General features: G+C 42.7%; 1 protein-coding gene across 2 annotated transcripts in view; it reads right to left on the bottom strand.

Moving 5' to 3' along the window:
- The window catches only part of MYLK3 (myosin light chain kinase 3), a 73,416-nt gene that overhangs the window by 37,000 nt on the left and 18,057 nt on the right, over positions 1-18,359 (bottom strand). Inside the window, exon 1 of one of the 2 annotated variants that reach the window (XM_006121192.5) lies at positions 3,473-4,919. The exons of the other annotated variant lie outside the window; for it this stretch is intronic. Within the exon in view, the coding sequence (XP_006121254.2) occupies positions 3,473-3,991 (519 nt within the window). The 5' untranslated portion in view covers positions 3,992-4,919. Of the gene's footprint in view, positions 1-3,472; positions 4,920-18,359 lie in introns of those variants that run through there. 2 annotated transcript variants of the gene reach the window in all.

Raw genomic sequence — 18,359 nt, 5'->3', positions numbered from 1 at the left:
GGTTCATCTCTTTCTCTGGTTGAGGAGAGATCAATCTCAAGTGGGGAATGTGTGTTAAATGCTTTCTGGGTGATACACAATCCTTTCTGTAACAAATGACTCATTGGAACTACGTCCACATCCATGTTCATCCTATCTGTAATATTTAGACAATGATTATGCAGAACACAGGAAAACCACAAAAAGTAGTGAAAAGATATGTATTGGTGGGGAAGATACTAATATTTGAGTCAGAGAAAAGTTAATTTAGAGCAGAGAATTGGTCTCTACTCCTACCCTACTCAACTACTGAATGTGGCAACAAGCAAGGGTTTCTGAACCACCTTAATATTCATATATCCTAGTACATGCCTTTTGAAAATTAGATCTCATTAATATTAGTGTAAGGGGTTATGGTGCTATGAGTGTTGACCTTGTATGCTCCAATGTTGCCTTATAGTATAATAAGCATTATTTTCCTCCCCCTTTCCCTCCCCCCGCTCCACACTAAAAAAGTGTTTAAATGTCATTGTCACTTTTAATTAAAATGCTCAGTATGACTGTGACAACGGTGACATTGTGGAGATTTTTATTCTTGTTGAATCCCCATCCGCAAGAGTCTGGAGTGAACCACACACTCCAGCACTGCTTTGTAAGTTAAAAGTCAGATGTTTGAGACTGAAGCTTTCAATTCAGATATAAAATTCAATTTTATGAATTTGAGGCCAACCCTGCAAAGTCTCACACACAAACTGTCCTGCAGAAGTCACTGCATCCTATTTTTGTTTCAATAAGCAGCTGCTTACAAAAATAAAAATGTAAGACATTCCCCCTTCATTGAGTCATAAATTCTATGTCCAGAAAGGACCATTGTGATCTTCTAGTTTGATCATCTACACAACAGAGACCAAAACAACTTCCCCAAAATAATTCCATCTTTTAGAAAAACATCCAATCTTGATTTTTAAAAGTTTCAGTTGATAGAGAGTCTAATGGTTAATTGGTTCCAACAGTTAATTACCCTCACCAGTAAAATAAAATGTATACCTTACTTTCAGTACCTTTCTCTACTAAATTGCAGAGCCAGTTATCAAATATTTGTTCCACATGTAAGTACTAATACATTGTAATCAGGTTACTCCTAAACCTTCTCTTAGTTCTGCTAATTAGGTTGAGCTCATTGAATTCATCATTAGAAGGCAAGTTTTCTAATCCTTTAATCATTCTTCTGGCTCTTCTCTGAACCCCCTCCAATTTTTCAACATCAGTCCTGAACACGTACCACACTGGCTAGATTTCTAGAACCACTGCTCTAGTATAAGAGCACTATTATAACAAGATGGGCAGGAAACAGAAACAAGCAAGTAATTGGTTCTTTTTATTTGCAACTATAATGTAATAAAGCCTTCTGGAACCCTTTAGATTTTAAATTAAATTTGTTATATGCCAGTTTTATAAAGTTTACAGCAACAAATAAATGAATGGGTGTTGTTGGTTAATTGTTAGTCATTAAGCTACCCACCTGGCCAACATGTATTTGCTTTCGTATAGTCCACTATAACCACATATGAGCTGTCTCTTGTGCATCACACATCTTTACTGCCTTTTTACAAATCCCTCCTAAAATATCTCTTTCAGAGAATCTAGCAAATAAAGAAATTTTAAAACTAGTTTACTATTCTGAAGTTGTTCTTTACCTGGTTATCTAGTGTACTATGTACCGGTTTGTCCAATTTGTAGAATAAGGCCTATGAGGCAGGATCCTATCTGTCTCCAGGTATCACATAGTATTGCAGGTGATGGTAATAATCATATCTTTAAAAGCGGCGAGGAGTCCTGTGGCATGCATCTGACAAAGTGGGTCTTTGCCCACAAAAGCTTATGCTCCTACACTTCAGTTAGTCTATAAGGTGCCACAGGACTCCTCACCGCTTTTGCAGATTCAGACTAACACGGCTACCCCTCTGATACTTTACATATCTTTAAAGCACATCAATATTTAGAAAGCTTTTTTCATGTCTGCTATTATTGTAACACATTTAAGATGGAACAGATTGCAAGTCCAGTACCATATTAATATCTGACAGGAATTTTCAGTGATCTCAACCCAGTTCCCACTAGAAATTTAATAGACACACACAGATCTCAAAATCTGGTTCAAATGTCAGTCTCCAAAAGAACAGTGGTTCTGCATATCTGTACAGAGATGGACTGTTACAGTTGTATCTGAAAATCTGCACAACAGCCTCCTGATCTATGCTGAGATGTATTACAGTCTTGTTTTTGGAAGAAGTCAAATGCACATTCCACCCATATATTTTACTTATTGTTTTTTTCAAGTTATTTTGATTTGTTTGCCAATATATCATTCAAAGAGTACTCAAATAAGTCCTTTGCAAGAAAAGTAATTCCTAATGAAATAATGTTTTACATCCCTCTTTTTTCCCCTCCCTTGATATGAGACAATGTCTCACATATGCCTCATTGTGTAACTTATTCTTTGTTTCCCTGGAATGGACACAAACAGTAATGAATGATGGCAAACAAGACTCAACATTACAACAGCAGATAAGTCATTATAGGTGCCAGCTCATCTTAAAAAAAGGCCAATGGCTTTAAAAATAACCTGCTGACACTAGAAACTATTTCCCACACATTATCCTTCATAATTAACAAATGGTTATGAGTTCATGTCCTGCACTCACAGCCCTATTGCTCTGATGGCTGGATGAAATCAATAAAGCTGCAGAGATGTAATTGGGCCCTTGTTCCATTGAAGTCATTGAAACTGTCTGAACATAAATGAGGGAAGATTTTGGCCCTCAATGCCTAAATTGTCTTGGTCCACCATAAAACAGAATCCCAGTAACTTCTAGGGTTTCCAGATAGTTTCACAAAAAATACCGAACATGGGGGAGGGGAGGGGAGGAAAATTGGCTGAGCAGAAAAAAAAAGGCACACACAAAAAAAAGAGTCACAGCGCCTTTAAATCTCCACGCTCCTCCTGCCCCCACCAGATGCGGCATGGGAAGAATGTCCCTAGTGGCCTTCCATCTGAGAAAAACAGAAAATACCAGACATTTTACATGTCTGGTATTTTCTGGGGAGTTTTACCGGACAGAAGCTGCAAATACCATACTGTCCGGGCCAATACCAGACACCTGGCAACCCTAGTCACTTCACGGTACGTTAATTATTTTTTATTCTCATTCTAGAGCTGGATTCCAAAAGCATCTTGAATGTCATTGACATGAGCGTAACAGACAGCAAATTTTGGCCCTTAAATTGTCAACGTCTCAGTACAGAGATCTAGTCTTTACACCTGTTTGAAATCATCCTAGCATGTTTTCTACACTATACCATTCATTCTTATGCCTAATGCTGAGAGAAGAAAGTCTGAATACACACATTCATTATGTAAGAAATTAATGGGAAAGCATAGAGCCTTTCTCCTTAACAAGACAAGGATCATGAACAATAAAATAAAACCAACCTCCACTAGGATTTCAACCAGACTCCCTTTCTTCCAAGGTACAATGCCTCTCAGAATGAAATCCACTACTTGAGAATTTTTGAATGTCTCTCCCACAAATGCAATGACTTTATCCACAGTATCAAACATTTTTTCTATCTCTTCCAGCCTCTCCCTATGTTTTAAAGCATCTTGTTGTGCAGCTCTCATCAGCTTCAACATTTCTGAGCACACACTTTGGGTCTCAGATGGGTGAATATTGTCCCCAGGTTTTAGGCCTCTTTTTGTTGTCTCAGTCTGAGCAGCAGTTGCTTGGGATGCTGTTAGCTTGTCAATGTTCTTTCCAATGTCATCAATGCCTCGGTTCACTTTTTGTAGTGTGCCATTCAGGCCTTCTTGGAAACTCAACAATTTATCTACCTTTTCATTCAAAAGATTCAATTTTTTGTCCAACGTGCTTAAGTTGTTCCGTCTTGCAGGGTGCAACCTAGCCACTGCATTTCCAGCCCCCTCTGCATATTCCATGTTATCCTCAGACATTCTGCCCAGACAACAAGTCAATGGCAGCACAAATTTGATTGGCTCCTCATTAAAGGTGTAAATTAGAGGATGATTCTCTGAAAGCTCCTCTTCCTTAGTCACTTCCTTACCCTACAACCAAGGATGAATTCTTTGGCTTATTAGAGATGAGAGGAGCGCGTCATTGGTCAGCCATTGTGTGAAAAGGTTTCATTTTTGTGTTATCTGTTCCTTACTATGTGCTTTCAAAGAGGGAGTTAATTTGGCAAGGGACTGTTTTTTCTTGGGCCCCCTTGACGTCACAAAACCATTTAAAATTCTTTCTTGAGAGGCTGTTGATAAGCAAGCTTCTTAACAATTGACGATGCCCACAGCAGACCTCTTTGGGGAGGGTGGGGGAGCAGGGAGAATTTTATGCCAAACTTTGTTTTATGCTGTTGAAAAATACCCTTTAAAATATTTCTCTTTTGCTGCAGCAGAGAAGTATAAAAGTGAATTTAGCTGTATTGTGCTAAGGTTGGGGAGATTTTAGCTGGGTAGTGCTTGTGCATAACACCCTGCACAGACGTAAGTTGTGCTCTTTAGGTTGGCTGGCACTTGGACTTAAAAATAGAGCACAATGACAATGATCTGAAATACGTATCTGGCACCAGCACGTCTCTGTCAACTGAAACATCTAAAATTAAATTCTTTCTACAGTGCCATGAAAGTGCACAGTATAAAAAAAACCTACAGTGAGGCATGTCACAATTGCTTTCATAATTGGCAGCAACATAATTAGTCAGGAGTGCTTTATAAAGTGTTTGCTATTGATGCTTTTTTTTTTCTGTGTTGACATCGCAAAACCAGCAATTAGAAGAGAAACATCTGCTTAGGTTCATGGATAGCACCCCCACTCCACCACAGCAGTGCTGAGCTCCTCACAAATAACGAGTTTAACCTCACAGCAGCCCTGTGAGAAATGGAACTACAATTATTCCAGAGTCACAGATGAGGAACTGAGGCACCAACAGCTTAAGCAACAGAGGAAGTGCAAGGAAAAAAGCATTAACCAAACCCAGATCTCCTCAATCTCAGTTTTGTGTGTCAGAGTAACCTTTTCTCTTTTGATACACGAGTTCTGGTCTTTCACACCAACCAATGCTCTATTATCCTTGGGCCTGACCCCAAGGATAAGAGAGCAACATAATTCCATTAAAATCATTGAGGCTGGAAGTGCTTAAAACCATTTCAGATATGACTTGGGGAAGAGGGGACAAGGGATAATCTTTTAGGTGAATTAATTTTTTCATGAGAGGTCTTTTTGGAAAGTAAACTCTTCTATTTATCTACAGGAAAGATAAACCAGGAGCAATAACAATAGATGCATCCCCAACTATCTTAACAACATGACACAACCTGTGTTATGGAGGGACCCCCTGTTCAAGTAAGAAAGTAAGTCCATGTGATATGGTGTGTTTGTGATGTCCACTAGGACCTGTAGATACCACAGAAGGATTTTCTGCCAGATAGCCTGGGCTGGATTGAACACCAAGGCTATGTCTAGACTACATGGCTCCTTTCGACAGAGCCATGTAAAATAGTTTATTCGGCATAGTCAAAGAAGTGGGGATTTAAATAATCCCCACTTCATTAAAATAAAAATAGCCGCCGTGCTGTGATGACAATCAGCTGATCCAGTCTAGACACAGCGCGGTCGACAAAGGAAGTCTTTGTTGACCGCTCCGGTATGCCTCCTTTGTCGACCGCACTGCATCTAGACTGCCGCACTGTACCGGATCAGCTGATCGTCGGCACAGTGCGGCGGCCATTTTTATTTTAATGAAGCGGGGATTATTTACATCCCCACTTCTTTGACTATGCCGAATAAACTATTTTACATGGTTCCGTCGACGGAGCCATGTAGTCTAGACATAGCCCAGAATAAGACATTGTGTGAACGTGCTCCTTTGAAAGTCTATGGGAGTTTTACTATTGATTTCAGCAGTCAGGATTTTACTGTTTCCAGTCCTGATCAAGCTGCTCCCACCCCACACACATTATTTTTTCACTGTAGTCTGCAATGATATGGAATAAGGCAACAATTTAGTATGTAATGGAGTTTTCCCCTGAATCGCATGAGCGCCTCACTGTTTGACAAAGGTCTCAGTCTCTGACATCATGAGGCACGGCAAATCAGAAAAGCAATAAAGTCTAGCTTAGCGGCACAAAGAAATTTGCACAGCACAGTGCATTCCTATAGTATGTTTGACTTCAGTTAGTGATGTCAACATCGCACTTGCAAGAGGACACCTAGGCTACGTCTACACTGCGGCACTATTTTGGGATACTGGAGGTATCCTGAAATAACTATCCCACGTCTTAACAGTGCACCCATTATTTCAAAATATAATGGGCTTGCTATTCTGACATCCCTATAAACTTCATTCCATGAGGATTAAGGGATATTTCAGAATAGTAGGTTATTTTGAAATTTGGTGCTGTGTAGACAGCGCCAAATTAGAAATAAACTATTTCAAAATTGACTTGACATAAGCTACACAATTTGCATAGCTCAAATTGCATAGTTTATTTCGAGTTACGGGCACAGTGTAGATGCACCCTTACAATTTAAAATGAGGGTAATAATTAGAGTGAAATAACTGCAGAGGAAGTTGGAATTTTACTGACTATGGTATATTTTTCTATGACTAATCAGTCAGATTCCAGAATCACCTACTTTCCAATCAAACCCACCTTTTGAATTCACTTTAAATATTTATGATGTGAAAATTTCATCTCCCAATATGAGTCAAGTCAGTTTCCAAGAGCAATTAAAATGGATGTTTAAAATGATACACTATAAAGTACCTACAAATCTAATTATGAGATTGTTTTAATTTAGTGATAGTGCAAGAAAAATTTATTCTATGGTGAAAAAAACAAAAATAGGACTTACAGGTATACACACCATCAACTCCCAATGCCATTAACTGAAGTTACATAACAAAAGAGTTTGCAATTCTATTTGTTAATGTAATCATGCTGTTCAAGCAACAGAGCCTCAGAAAATCAAAGCCCAAACCGTAACTTAATCATCACATTTAAATGTTGTCATATTGATTTTCGTGTCTTTATTATTTTTTTTTTAAATAACCAAAAGACTGGAAAGAGAACATAATGATTAATGAACAAAGTTGTTTTGTTCACGGGTCAAAGAAAAAAGCAATTAAGTTCAATACCATACTCCCAGCAGACATTTTTACTGTTACTAGATAAAAACACACAGAAGTAAGAAAAGCTTCTTCTTTTGTTCAAATAAGGGGTTGCTATAGTTCCCTTAACTGAGGTGACATTAAAGTTACCAATGGAAGTATGATTTAGCTCCAATCTAAAGTAAATACTGTGACAGAGCTCCTTAGCCACGATGGTGGGTCCCACGCTTTTGGGTAGATTGGTCATCTCAGAGGCTCACAGCAGCTCTTGGTTTAGACTCTTTCCTTAGGGTGCAAACGGTACACTTATTTAGCTACTTTCACCATTGGCTATCACAGCACAGGGGAGAGAGAAGAGAACAAACTCCATAATCTCTGCTGCCCCTCACTGTGGTTTAGGGACAGAACAGACCCTTTTCCAAATTGGTCTTTCTCCAATGGTGCATCCCACTATCCAGATCAACTCTCCCATGGTGAATAGGGAGTTGGAGATGGAGGAAACCCCGTCCTGTCCTCTACTCTGGATTCCAGCCTATGGACCCTGTGATAGCAGCTATCTATAATGTCACCAGTATTAGCTGCATGACAGCTACAATTCCCTGTGCCATTTTCCCAGCCATTGGCCCTTCTTCCTGGTATCTAAGGGTATGTCTACACTACCACCCTAGTTCGAACTAGGGTGGTAATGTAGGCAACCGGAGTTGCAAATGAAGCCCGGGATTTGAATTTCCCGGGCTTCATTTGCATATTGCCGGGCGCCACCATATTGCATAGGCTTCCTATTCCGAACTACCGTTACTCCTTGTTCCACGGCACGAGGAGTAACGGTAGTTCGGAATAGGAAGCCTAGTCCGAACTACCTAGTCCGTGCCGCGTGTAGCCGCGCGGCACGGAGTCCGCACTAGCGGACATTTAAAAATGGCGGTGCCCGGCAATATGCAAATGAAGCCCAGGAAATTCAAATCCTGGGCTTCATTTGCAACTCCGGTTGCCTACATTACCACCTTAGTTCGAACTAGGGTGGTAGTGTAGACATACCCTAACAGTGATTGTTCCTCCAAGACTTTCCATGGCATCTTCTCATCACCATCTCCAGCCCCTAAGCACACAGTGAACTAATGTAACACCAACAGGCAGAACCAAACTAGGGACCTCGAGCTTAGCACATGAGCCTCTGCCAGTGCAGCCATAAAGCCAGCCAGCTAAGGCTATTGGACATACTCATTCTTTCTCTCTTCCTGAAGAACGGCTCTTGCACAAGAGGTGGTTTTTGAGCATAAAGGAGCTGTCTACACACCTCCTTTTTGTGCAAAAGCCTCTTGTGCAAAAGCAGCTGCTAATTACTTATCAAATGAAGCGTGGCGAAATTCCACACTGCACTTCATTTGTATAAGCTTTTCTGGAAGAAGACTACAGTGTAGACGTAGCCTGTAAGTGATCTCAATGCAACCACATGAGACAGTGAAGCACACCCAATAGGTGTGTGGATTGTACTAGCAGAAGGGAAACATTTTTAACCAATACCAGCTGGTTCTTAATTGGCTCCACGTGCCCTGATCAGCCTATCTGAAGTGGTTCTAGAAAGTTCCTGATTCACTTCAGGTGTCTTAATTGGCCTGTCTGCCTTAATTGATTCTGGCAAATTCCTGCTGGATTAGCCCTTTTTATTTTACCCAAGAAAAGGAAACTCATTTAATCTGGAGCTAATATCTTTCCCCCCACTTCTCTCCTATGTCCCTCAATGCCTTCCCTAGTGGGCACTGTCCAGGACTCTCTGCTCAGTGTCCCCTTCCGGTTCCTTTGTTTTGGCACTTGACCTTCACACCTAGCCCTGTTTTTCTTTCTGTTTGTCTCTGGTAATCAATTGGATTCCATGGTTCAGTGGATCCTCTCCGTAGGCTGGGGGAGAGTCCTTCAGATGTGGGTGGGTGCTTCCTGGTGTCCAATAGGTCTACTTTCCTGTATCCCTCAATGCCTTCAAGGAGCAGTAGGTGCTGCCCAGGGCTCTCTTCCTGGTATCCACTTCTAGTTCCCTTGTTTTGACCCTTTGACTGTCACACTTGCCCCTGTTTTTCTTTTATTTTGTCCCAAGTAGTCATGTGAATTCCTGGGCTCAGTTTATCCTCCCCATAGGCTGGGGAGGATCCTTTACTGTGGGAGGGCTTATGCCCACCCACTTCCCAGAGCCTAAAAAGATTACTTTCCTATAGCCATCTGGCCTGACCCTATCACAACACATACTGTATCTCAGAAAATTATGGAGGTTCCCAAACAGTGAGGGCACGTCTACACAGCAGCATTATTTCAAAATAATTTTGAAATAACAGGCATCTTATTTCGAATTCTGTAACCCTGCTTTTACGAGACATAATGCCTATTTTGAAATAATTATTTCAAAATTGGGTGTGTGTAGACAGGGAAGCTGTGGTTATTTTGGAATAAGTGGCCTCCAGGGATTCCCACAGGTGCCCATATGCATCAGAACTCATTCCCCTTCCCCTGCAGCTCTTAAAGCCGCAGCCACAGGGGAAGAGTCTTGTGGCACAAAACAGGTCCTGCTAACCCTGTGCCACACTGCTGCGCCCAGATCTGCTTTCCCTTCTGCCAAGGCAGACCCCAGCACACCTCCTGAGTCCTCCACAGCCGCTAGCACTGCTGCAGGAAGCTCCCAAGCCCCTGCCCAGGGGCAAAGGAGGCAGGTCCCATCCTAGACCGGTGCAGAGATTCTGGATCTCATTGAGACATGAGGAGATGAGGTCAACCTCCATGATCTCCATACCAGGTGCAGGAACACCAAGATCTATGGCCAGATGGCCAAAGGCCTGGGCCAAAGGGGCCACATTCACACTCAGGAGCAGGTGTGCATGAAAGTCAAGTTGCTCAGGCAGGCTTATACTAAGGCCAGGGAGCGCAGCACTAGCTCAGGGTTAGCACCCCAGACTTGCCCCTACTTTGACCAGCTCCAATGCTGGGAGGGGTGTCAGTCCCTCCCCTCCCTTGTTGCAGACTCTGGGCTGGAGATACCCAGTGTCACCCTCCCGGAGGGCAGGCCTGTGGCCGAGGAGGAGGAGAACAAGGAAGATCAGGCCAGTGAAGCCACAATGCCCACCAGCCAGAAAGCTCAGCCAGTCCCTGGAGCCAGTACCACCCTCCTAGGATGTTGCCCATGGATCGGACGAAGCCAGAGAAGGCCCATCAGGTGAGCTCCATTTCTTTCTCTAGACATACACGAGGGGAGGTGGCAGGCAGTGAGGGCTGCATGCTCCTTGCTCCGCCTTCCCATTGCACAGCAGCCTGTACACATGGATGCACGTGGAGTGCCAGTCCAGAGCTTGAGGACCCTGGTGCTCCTGCTCACAGGGTTTCTGGAGAGGCCTGCTTTACTCTCAACTCCCTGGTGGGACACCTTCCCACCACAAGGCACCACACTAAGGAGGATGGGGTCAGCGACACACACACACACGCAGCAGTGCTGCACACAGCACACAGGCATGCCTACTTCTTTGGGGCAGCATGTGCTCCGGGCTGTGCTGTATGAGCAGCATGTGAAGAGAGGAGAGGTTGTGTCCCACAGGGAGCTGAGAGTCCAGATTCTACAGTGCCACAAGGGCAGCCTGAAAAAAGTGCACCAGTAGGTGCATCATGAGGTTCAGGAGCTGGAGACTGGTTGGAGGCAGGTCTGGTTCCATGGCAGAAGTGTTGTGATATCCACAAGGGCAACCAGAACAGGCAGTGAAAAGGCTTTGCTGTCCCGCAAAGAAGTAAGTAAAGGAGAGGCGCCTGAGTCAGAACTGTACAGGGCCTTTAAGCACAAGCCTCAGGGCCTTTAATCACAGCTACGGGAAATGTGTGCTGATTTGATGACCTGCTCAAAGTGCTTCGAGGGGGCTTTAAATGCGATTGAGGCGCCAATCAGTGTAGATGATCTATTTCAAAATGGGTCAGCGCTATTTTGATGGGCATTTTGAAATAAGCTATTTCGAAATAAGCTATTCAAAATAAGCTATTTCAGAGTTTTTATTCCAAAACAATGCTGCTGTGTAGACATACTCTGACTGAATAATTAAAATGACTGAGATCTAATATAAAATGCTATTTCTGTAACCCAATCATTTATTTATTCGGTAAAGCAGTCCCAACTTCATTTAAACATATATGAGATTTTGAACATAAAAATTCTATCCAGCCTAGTAACTCTGCCCATGTGTTAAATATTTTAGACGCTATGAATTAAACACATTTATGCAGCAGACTTCCAGCAAAACACATTTCCAGATTATATTCTATCCAGCGTACAGTTTTGATTAGAAATTTCCTTACAGATAACACTTAACACTGTACTATTACGTAAGAAAGCACTAAAGCTTTCAGCATGCCATTGTTTTAATATATTTAACTCAGACAATAATACTTGTGTTGTGAGGGATTTTTGTAAGAATTGTAGTTATGTATTGTTATTTGGAAGTGAATGGATTTTAAATCATAAGACTCCATTTTGAGAGAACAGACTCCATTTTGAAAGGTGCCTGATAGGTTAGGCAGAGCTAGGTCAATCTGGCTGTAACTGGATTTTGCCACCACAAGCTCCTCAAACATTCTTTTACCTCAGGAATTGTGTGCCACAGGGCTGTCAGTCATGGGAACTTTCACGCCACTGAGTTAATAAAAGCCCTGCACCTGTCAGTCAAACTCAGTGTCTCTGCCCCTCAACCCATCTGACTCCTCAGGCAGCCCAGGCCTCTAGCACTGAGGAATTCCATCAGTGCTATAGTGAAGGAACAAGACAGAACTATGTAGCACTTTAAAGACTAACAAGATGATTTATTAGGTGATGAGATTACTAGGAATGGTCAGTCTGGCTGAAATGGCAAGACAAGATCAAGCACACGTATTCCTGTTCATCCAGAAATATAATTTATGCCATCATGTGCCTAAAGCGTCCATCTGCTATGTACATTGGACAAACTTCTCAGACAAAGAATCAATGCACACAAAACAGACATAAGACTCTCTCAGGGTATGTCTACACTACAAAGTTAGTTCGAACTAATGGACGTTAGTTTGAACTAACTTTAATAGGCGCTACACTAGTGCTCCGCTAGTTCGAATTTAATTCGAACTAGCGGAGCGCTTAGTTCGAACTAGGAAAACCTCATTTTACGAGGATTAAGCCTAGTTCGAACTAGCTAGTTAGAATTAAGGGGTGTGTAGCCCCTTAATTCGAACTAGTGGGAGGCTAGCCCTCCCCAGGTTTCCCTGGTGGCCACTCTGGCCAACACCAGGGAAACTCGTCTGCCCCCCTCCCGGCCCCGGACCCCTTAAAGGGGCACGGGCTGGCTACAGTGCCCGTGCCAGGTGCAAGCCTGCCAGCACCCAGCCAGCAGACCCTGCACCTGGCACGGATCGAGTCACCCACCTGATGCCCTCCAGCCCTCCCCCTCTTCCCGGGACCAGGCTGGCGGCTCCTGGGAGCTTGCCCGGGACCGCAAGAGGTGGGCACCCGCCTGGGCTAGTGCGGACATTGTGGACCTCGTCCACGACCTCCGCACTAGGCACAGGAAAGTGGCTGGCTAGGGTAGGAGAGCTGCCAGCCTGGCCACCCAGGAGCAGGTGTGCATGAAAATCAAGGTGGTCCACTGAGACCCCCGACCCTGAGCCCTGAGCTTACAATGGCTGTCCTGGGTCAGACCAAAGGTCCATCTAGCCCAGTAGCCTGTCTGCCGACAGCGGCCAACCCTAGGGACCCTGGAGGGGATGAACCGAAGACAGTGACCAAGCCATTTGTCTCGTGCCATCCCTCTCCAGCCTTCCACAAACCTTGGGCAGGGACACCACTCCTAGCCCCTAGCTAATACCACTCCATGGACCCAACCTCCATGACTTGATCTCACTTCCAGTTCTAGCCTTCACAGCCTCCTGCAGCAAGGAGTTCCACCCGTTGACTCTTCGCTTTGTGAAGAACAACTTTCTGTTACTAGTTTGAAGCCTGCTACCCATTCCTTTCCTTTGGTGTCCTCTAGTCCTTCTTTATGGGAACTAATGAAGAACTTTTCTGTATGCACCCTCTCCACCCAACTCCTGCTTTTAGAGACCTCTATCCTGTCCCCCCTCCGTCTCCTCTTTTCTAAGCTGAAAAGTCCCAGTCTCTTTAGCCTCTCTTCATATGGGACCTGTTCCCAACCCCTGATCATTTTAGTTGCCCTTCCCTCTCCCAGCCTCTCTCTTCCCCTCTCCCACCTCCTTTTCCCAGTCTCCCCCAGTTTTGTTCAATAAAGACAGATTCCATTTTTGAACACAATTGTCCTTTATTTTGTACATCAAGAAGAGGGGCTAGGGAAGGGTAAGTGGAAGGAGGTGAGGGAGGAATGGGGTATGCGCCCCCGATGGGGAGGACTGGGCTGGCTCTGCGGGCTTCTGGGGGTGGAAGCTCTCCTGCAGCCCCCTGATTGCCCCCTCTCCCCAGATGGCAGCCTGCGGCAAGTGCAGCCGGGCTGATGGCTGAGTGCTGTGATGTGCCCAGTGTGGGTACTCCGGGCAATCCAAGCCAGGACTGCTTTGCAAGCGGGACACCCCTGAGAACTGTCTGTCTGGGGTGGGGGTCGGGACCCTTTAAGCACAGCCCTCGGCTAGCCTGAGACAGCATCTCCACGCTCTAAGTCCTCCTCTGATGCTCTGCCGGCACTGCTTCCGGCCATCCTTAAGCCTGGTTCAGGGTCCACTTAATGTGGACATGCTAGTTCGAATTAGCAAAATGCTAATTCGAACTAGTTTTTTAGTCTGTATCCGTTAGTTCAAATTAGCTTAGTTCGAATTAACTAATTCAAACTAAGTTAGTTCGAATTAACGTTGTAGTGTAGACGTACCCTCACAGAGAGAAACCTGTTGCTTGCCATTTCAGCCAGACTGACCATTCCCTCAATGACCTTAAAACATGCATATTACTTCAAAGAGATTTTAACACCAGACTTCAAAGAGAAGCTTCAGAATTGTCATTCATGCTTAAATTTGACACTTTATGTATGGGTCTCAACAAAGATTCTAATTATCTCACCCATTACGAAGATAGCTTCCCCAATTATCACCCCTAATGTCATTACCTCACAGACACTAACCTTTCCGTCACCCCCACTCTGTTCTAAAATTTGATTTGTCAATTTCATATGTGTTCATTTTTTGATTGTATCACTTTGGTATATATGGTTGTGCCAATTTTCTTCCACAAATTGATCTGAGGAAGTGGGACTGGCCCATGAAAGCTCATCATCTAATAAACCATCTTGTTAGTCTTTAAAGTGCTAGATAGTCCTGTATTTTGTTTCAGCTAGACCAGACTAACATGGCTGCATCTCTATCACTATAGTGAAGGAAGGTGCGTATACTTACCGTCACAGGATCCAGTTCTCACCTATCTCTCTGCTGGGATCTCCCTGGTGTTCCTCCTAACGAGCTTTCAAATAGCTCAGCCTTTGAGGTCCCAGGCTTCACATTGTACTTCACTTCCATTGACACCATAATATAAACTTCCTCATTGTCCGGGGTTTGTACTATCATTCTTTTCTTCCTTTTACCACCTGGGATATTGTGGGTTCTAGGCTTCATGCCTGACTAATAGTTCCTGTACTATGGTTTAAGGTGTTATACTTTATGGATGTTGGCTGTTTATTATTGATTGTTTAATCATTTTCCCCATTTTCCCTAATTATTGTTAATTATCCCTCAATACATGTGTTAACTTATTTTAGTGTCTGTTTTTAATTTACACTAATTGGGTAAAAGCCTTGCCTGTGATTGATATGGTATTTGCCAGGAGGCTTGAACTTCTGAGACAGGGATAACCCAGACTCAGGGTTTGCTTCATTTTTATAGTTGCCTTTGTCCCTGAGTAACACTCAAAAATGGAGGTCTAGGGGGATCCAGACACGTGCCATTACATACCTGCCTTTTTGCATAAGTACACATAATTGCATACACATAAGTGCACAAAAACTTATACTTGCATTATCACAGACTCCTGATAGGGGAGGAGGTTGGAGAACATGGGGCAAAAGCAGAATTTGTTGGATAACTTCAGAGTGAAAGCAGAATTTCTACCGTACAGTGAGAAATTTAAAATGTCTGTCATGTCAGAGCTATTGAATTCAGCTCAGTCGATCAATGTAAGAGCATCATACATGCAGTAGATTCAGTAGGTAACAGCACATCCAGGTCTGAAATTATTTTTCAAAAAACTATATGCACAAATTGAATTAAAAATTTATGAAAAAAGAAAATGAATTGAACCAATGGATTTGACTGACTATTTTTGTCTTTGGAAGGACAACATGTTCAGGCACTGGTAGGACTCCTTCATTCTTTCAATCAGAATGACAATATTTTTTATTCAGAAATTTGGTTCAGTGCTGATTTTTGCATGTGGCTTCAGTTCAGCTAGGAAGCACTCACTTCCACTAAGGCCATGTGTACAGTACACTTTTGTCAGAATACCTCTTGTTGCTCAGGAGTATGAAAATACAGAGCCATGAGCAATGCAAGTTACACAGACAGAAGTGCCAGTGTGGACCGTGCTAGGTCAATAGACAAGCTTCTCTTACCAACACAGCTACTGCCACTTGTAGTCGTGGTTTTATGTCAGTGGGAGAGCTCTCTCCCACTAGCATAGAGCAGCTACACAAGCAATCTCACAGAGGCACAGCTGTGTCATTTGTCAACTCACTAGTGCAGACATTAAAAAAAAACTTCAACACATTTTTTAAAGATAAAATTAAATCACTGTACTTCATATTGTAAAGCATTACATGACCATTTTTTGGAAAGTGCAGGTACTATCAAAGGCTGAGTTATAGTTAATTAAAAACTCACTTTGCCATTGGCAGGGTCCACTGCTAAATAGAAATAATATTTTTCTTTAAAAAATTGCCATTATATGATGACAACCCTCCCCCAAAGTGACTCATCTTAAAGTGACATACTAATGATTAACAATGATGAAGAGTCCAGTACTTGTGTATTGTAGTTCCCTGCTTACCTGCAAGTCAAGTATATGACCAGCAGTGAACCAAACTGCTTCACCAGTGTGCTGTACCTTAACCCAGAAGAACTATTTAACTTCCTGCTCGTACCTGCCATCCTGATCAGCCTCTAATGACATTTGTCCTGAAAGGCAACAAGTGAGCACCATGATTTTGCAGAGTAGCCTCTGACCTCCTTCCATTAAAAGCTGAACTAAAAAGACCTTTACGGTACTTTCTAAAGATTTCCATGTCAAAACCACTTTCTTGGAAGTGGCAGTCAGGTAGAACAACTGAATGGGAAGAAACCATGGAGCCTGAGGATACCAAAGATATTCCTGTTCTCTAGGGGGTATCAGAACCTATGCCATTTTGGTTTTGGCCATACACTAAACTAAGCCTTCCAATAAGGAATGAACAGGGTCATATGTAGACAGAGCAAAAATTCAGCCCCAACAGAGACCAATGAGCAGCCATCAGATTATTTTAACTTTAATTCATTATTGACAGGGGCTGACTAATTAATTAATTTAGTTCAATAATTATTAGGAACTGTGGACACTTTTGGGAGAGGGGGAGCCTATACAGGAAGGATGGGCTCACCTAAACCAGGGTGGAACCAGACTGCTGGCACTAAACATTAAAAAGGCCATAGAGCAGTTTTTAAACTAAAAGATGGGGGAAAGCCGATTGGTGCGGAGATGCACATAAATCGGAGGGAGACTTCTCTTAGAGGAGAATCCATTGATAGAGATTCTCTAAGCTGTAGTCAGAAAGAGAGGAGGGGAGAGGACAAACCATGGGCCAGAGCAGACAAACATATAAAGGAATCCAATGCATCAGGGAAGGGCAGACAAATAAGCAATGGCAAATTTTTAAAGTGCTTCTACACAAATGCTAGGAGTCTGATTAATAAGATAGGTGAACTAGAGTACCTCGTATTAAAGGAGGAGATTGACATAATAGGCATCACTGAAACCTGGTGGAATGAGGAAAATCTGTGGGACACAAGGTTACCGGGATATAAAATATATCAGAAGGATAGATCAGGCCGGGTGGGTGGCGGAGTGGCACTGTATGTGAAGGATAATGTAGAATCAAATGAAATAAAAATATTAAATGAATCAACATGTTCAATAGAATCGCTATGGATAGTAATTCCATGCTCCAATAATAAGAAATTAGCAGTAGGGATATATTACTGACCACCTGACCAGGACAGCGACACTGACATTGAAATGCTGAGGGAGATTAGAGAGGCTACCAAAATAAAGAACTCTATAATAATGGGGGATTTTAATTATCCCCATATTGACTGGGTACATGTCACCTCAGGAAGAGAAGCAGAGATAAAATTTCTCAATGGCTTAAATGACTGCTTCTTGGAGCAGCTGATACAGGAACCCACAAGGGGAGAAGCAATTCTCTATTTAGTCCTGAGTGGAGCACAGGATCAGGTCCCGGAGATAACCGTTACAGGACCGCTTGGGAATAGTGACCATAATATAATAACATTTAACATTGCTGTGGTGGGAAAAACACCTCAGCAGTCCGGCACCCTGGCATTTAATTTAAAAAATGGGAATTACACAAAAATGAGGAGGTTAGTTAAACGGAAATTAAAAGGCACAATGACTAGAGCCAAATCCCTGCAAGCTGCATGGAAAAGTTTTAAAGACATCATAATAGAGGCCCAACTTAAATGTATACCCCAAATTAAAAAACATAGCAAGAGACCTAAAAAAGAGTCACCCACCGTAGCTTAACTACCATGTAAAACAAGCAGTGAGGGACAAAAAAGCATCTTTAAGAAGTGGAAGTCCAATCCTAGTGAGATAAATAGAAAGGAACATAAACACTGTCAAATCAAGTGTAAAAATGTAATAAGAAAGGCAAAAAAAGATTTTGAGGAACAGCTAGCAAAAAACTCAAAAAGAAATAACAAACTGTTTTTTAAGTACATTAAAAGCAGGAAGCCTGCTAAAAAACCTGTGGGTCCCCTAGACGATTGAGATATAAAAGGAGCAATCAAGGACAATAAAACCATTGCGGATAAACTAAATGATTTCTTTGCTTCAGTCTTCACGGCTGAGGACATTAGGGAGATTCCCAAATCTGCACTGTCCTTTCTGGGTGATGAATCTGAGGAACTGTCCTGGATTGAAGTGTCATTAGAGGAGGTTTTGG

This window comes from Pelodiscus sinensis, chromosome 12 (assembly GCF_052426305.1).
Source record: "Pelodiscus sinensis isolate ZL-2025 chromosome 12, ASM5242630v1, whole genome shotgun sequence".
NCBI lineage: Eukaryota > Metazoa > Chordata > Testudines > Trionychidae > Pelodiscus > Pelodiscus sinensis.
This window is presented reverse-complemented; position numbering and strand designations above follow the sequence as displayed.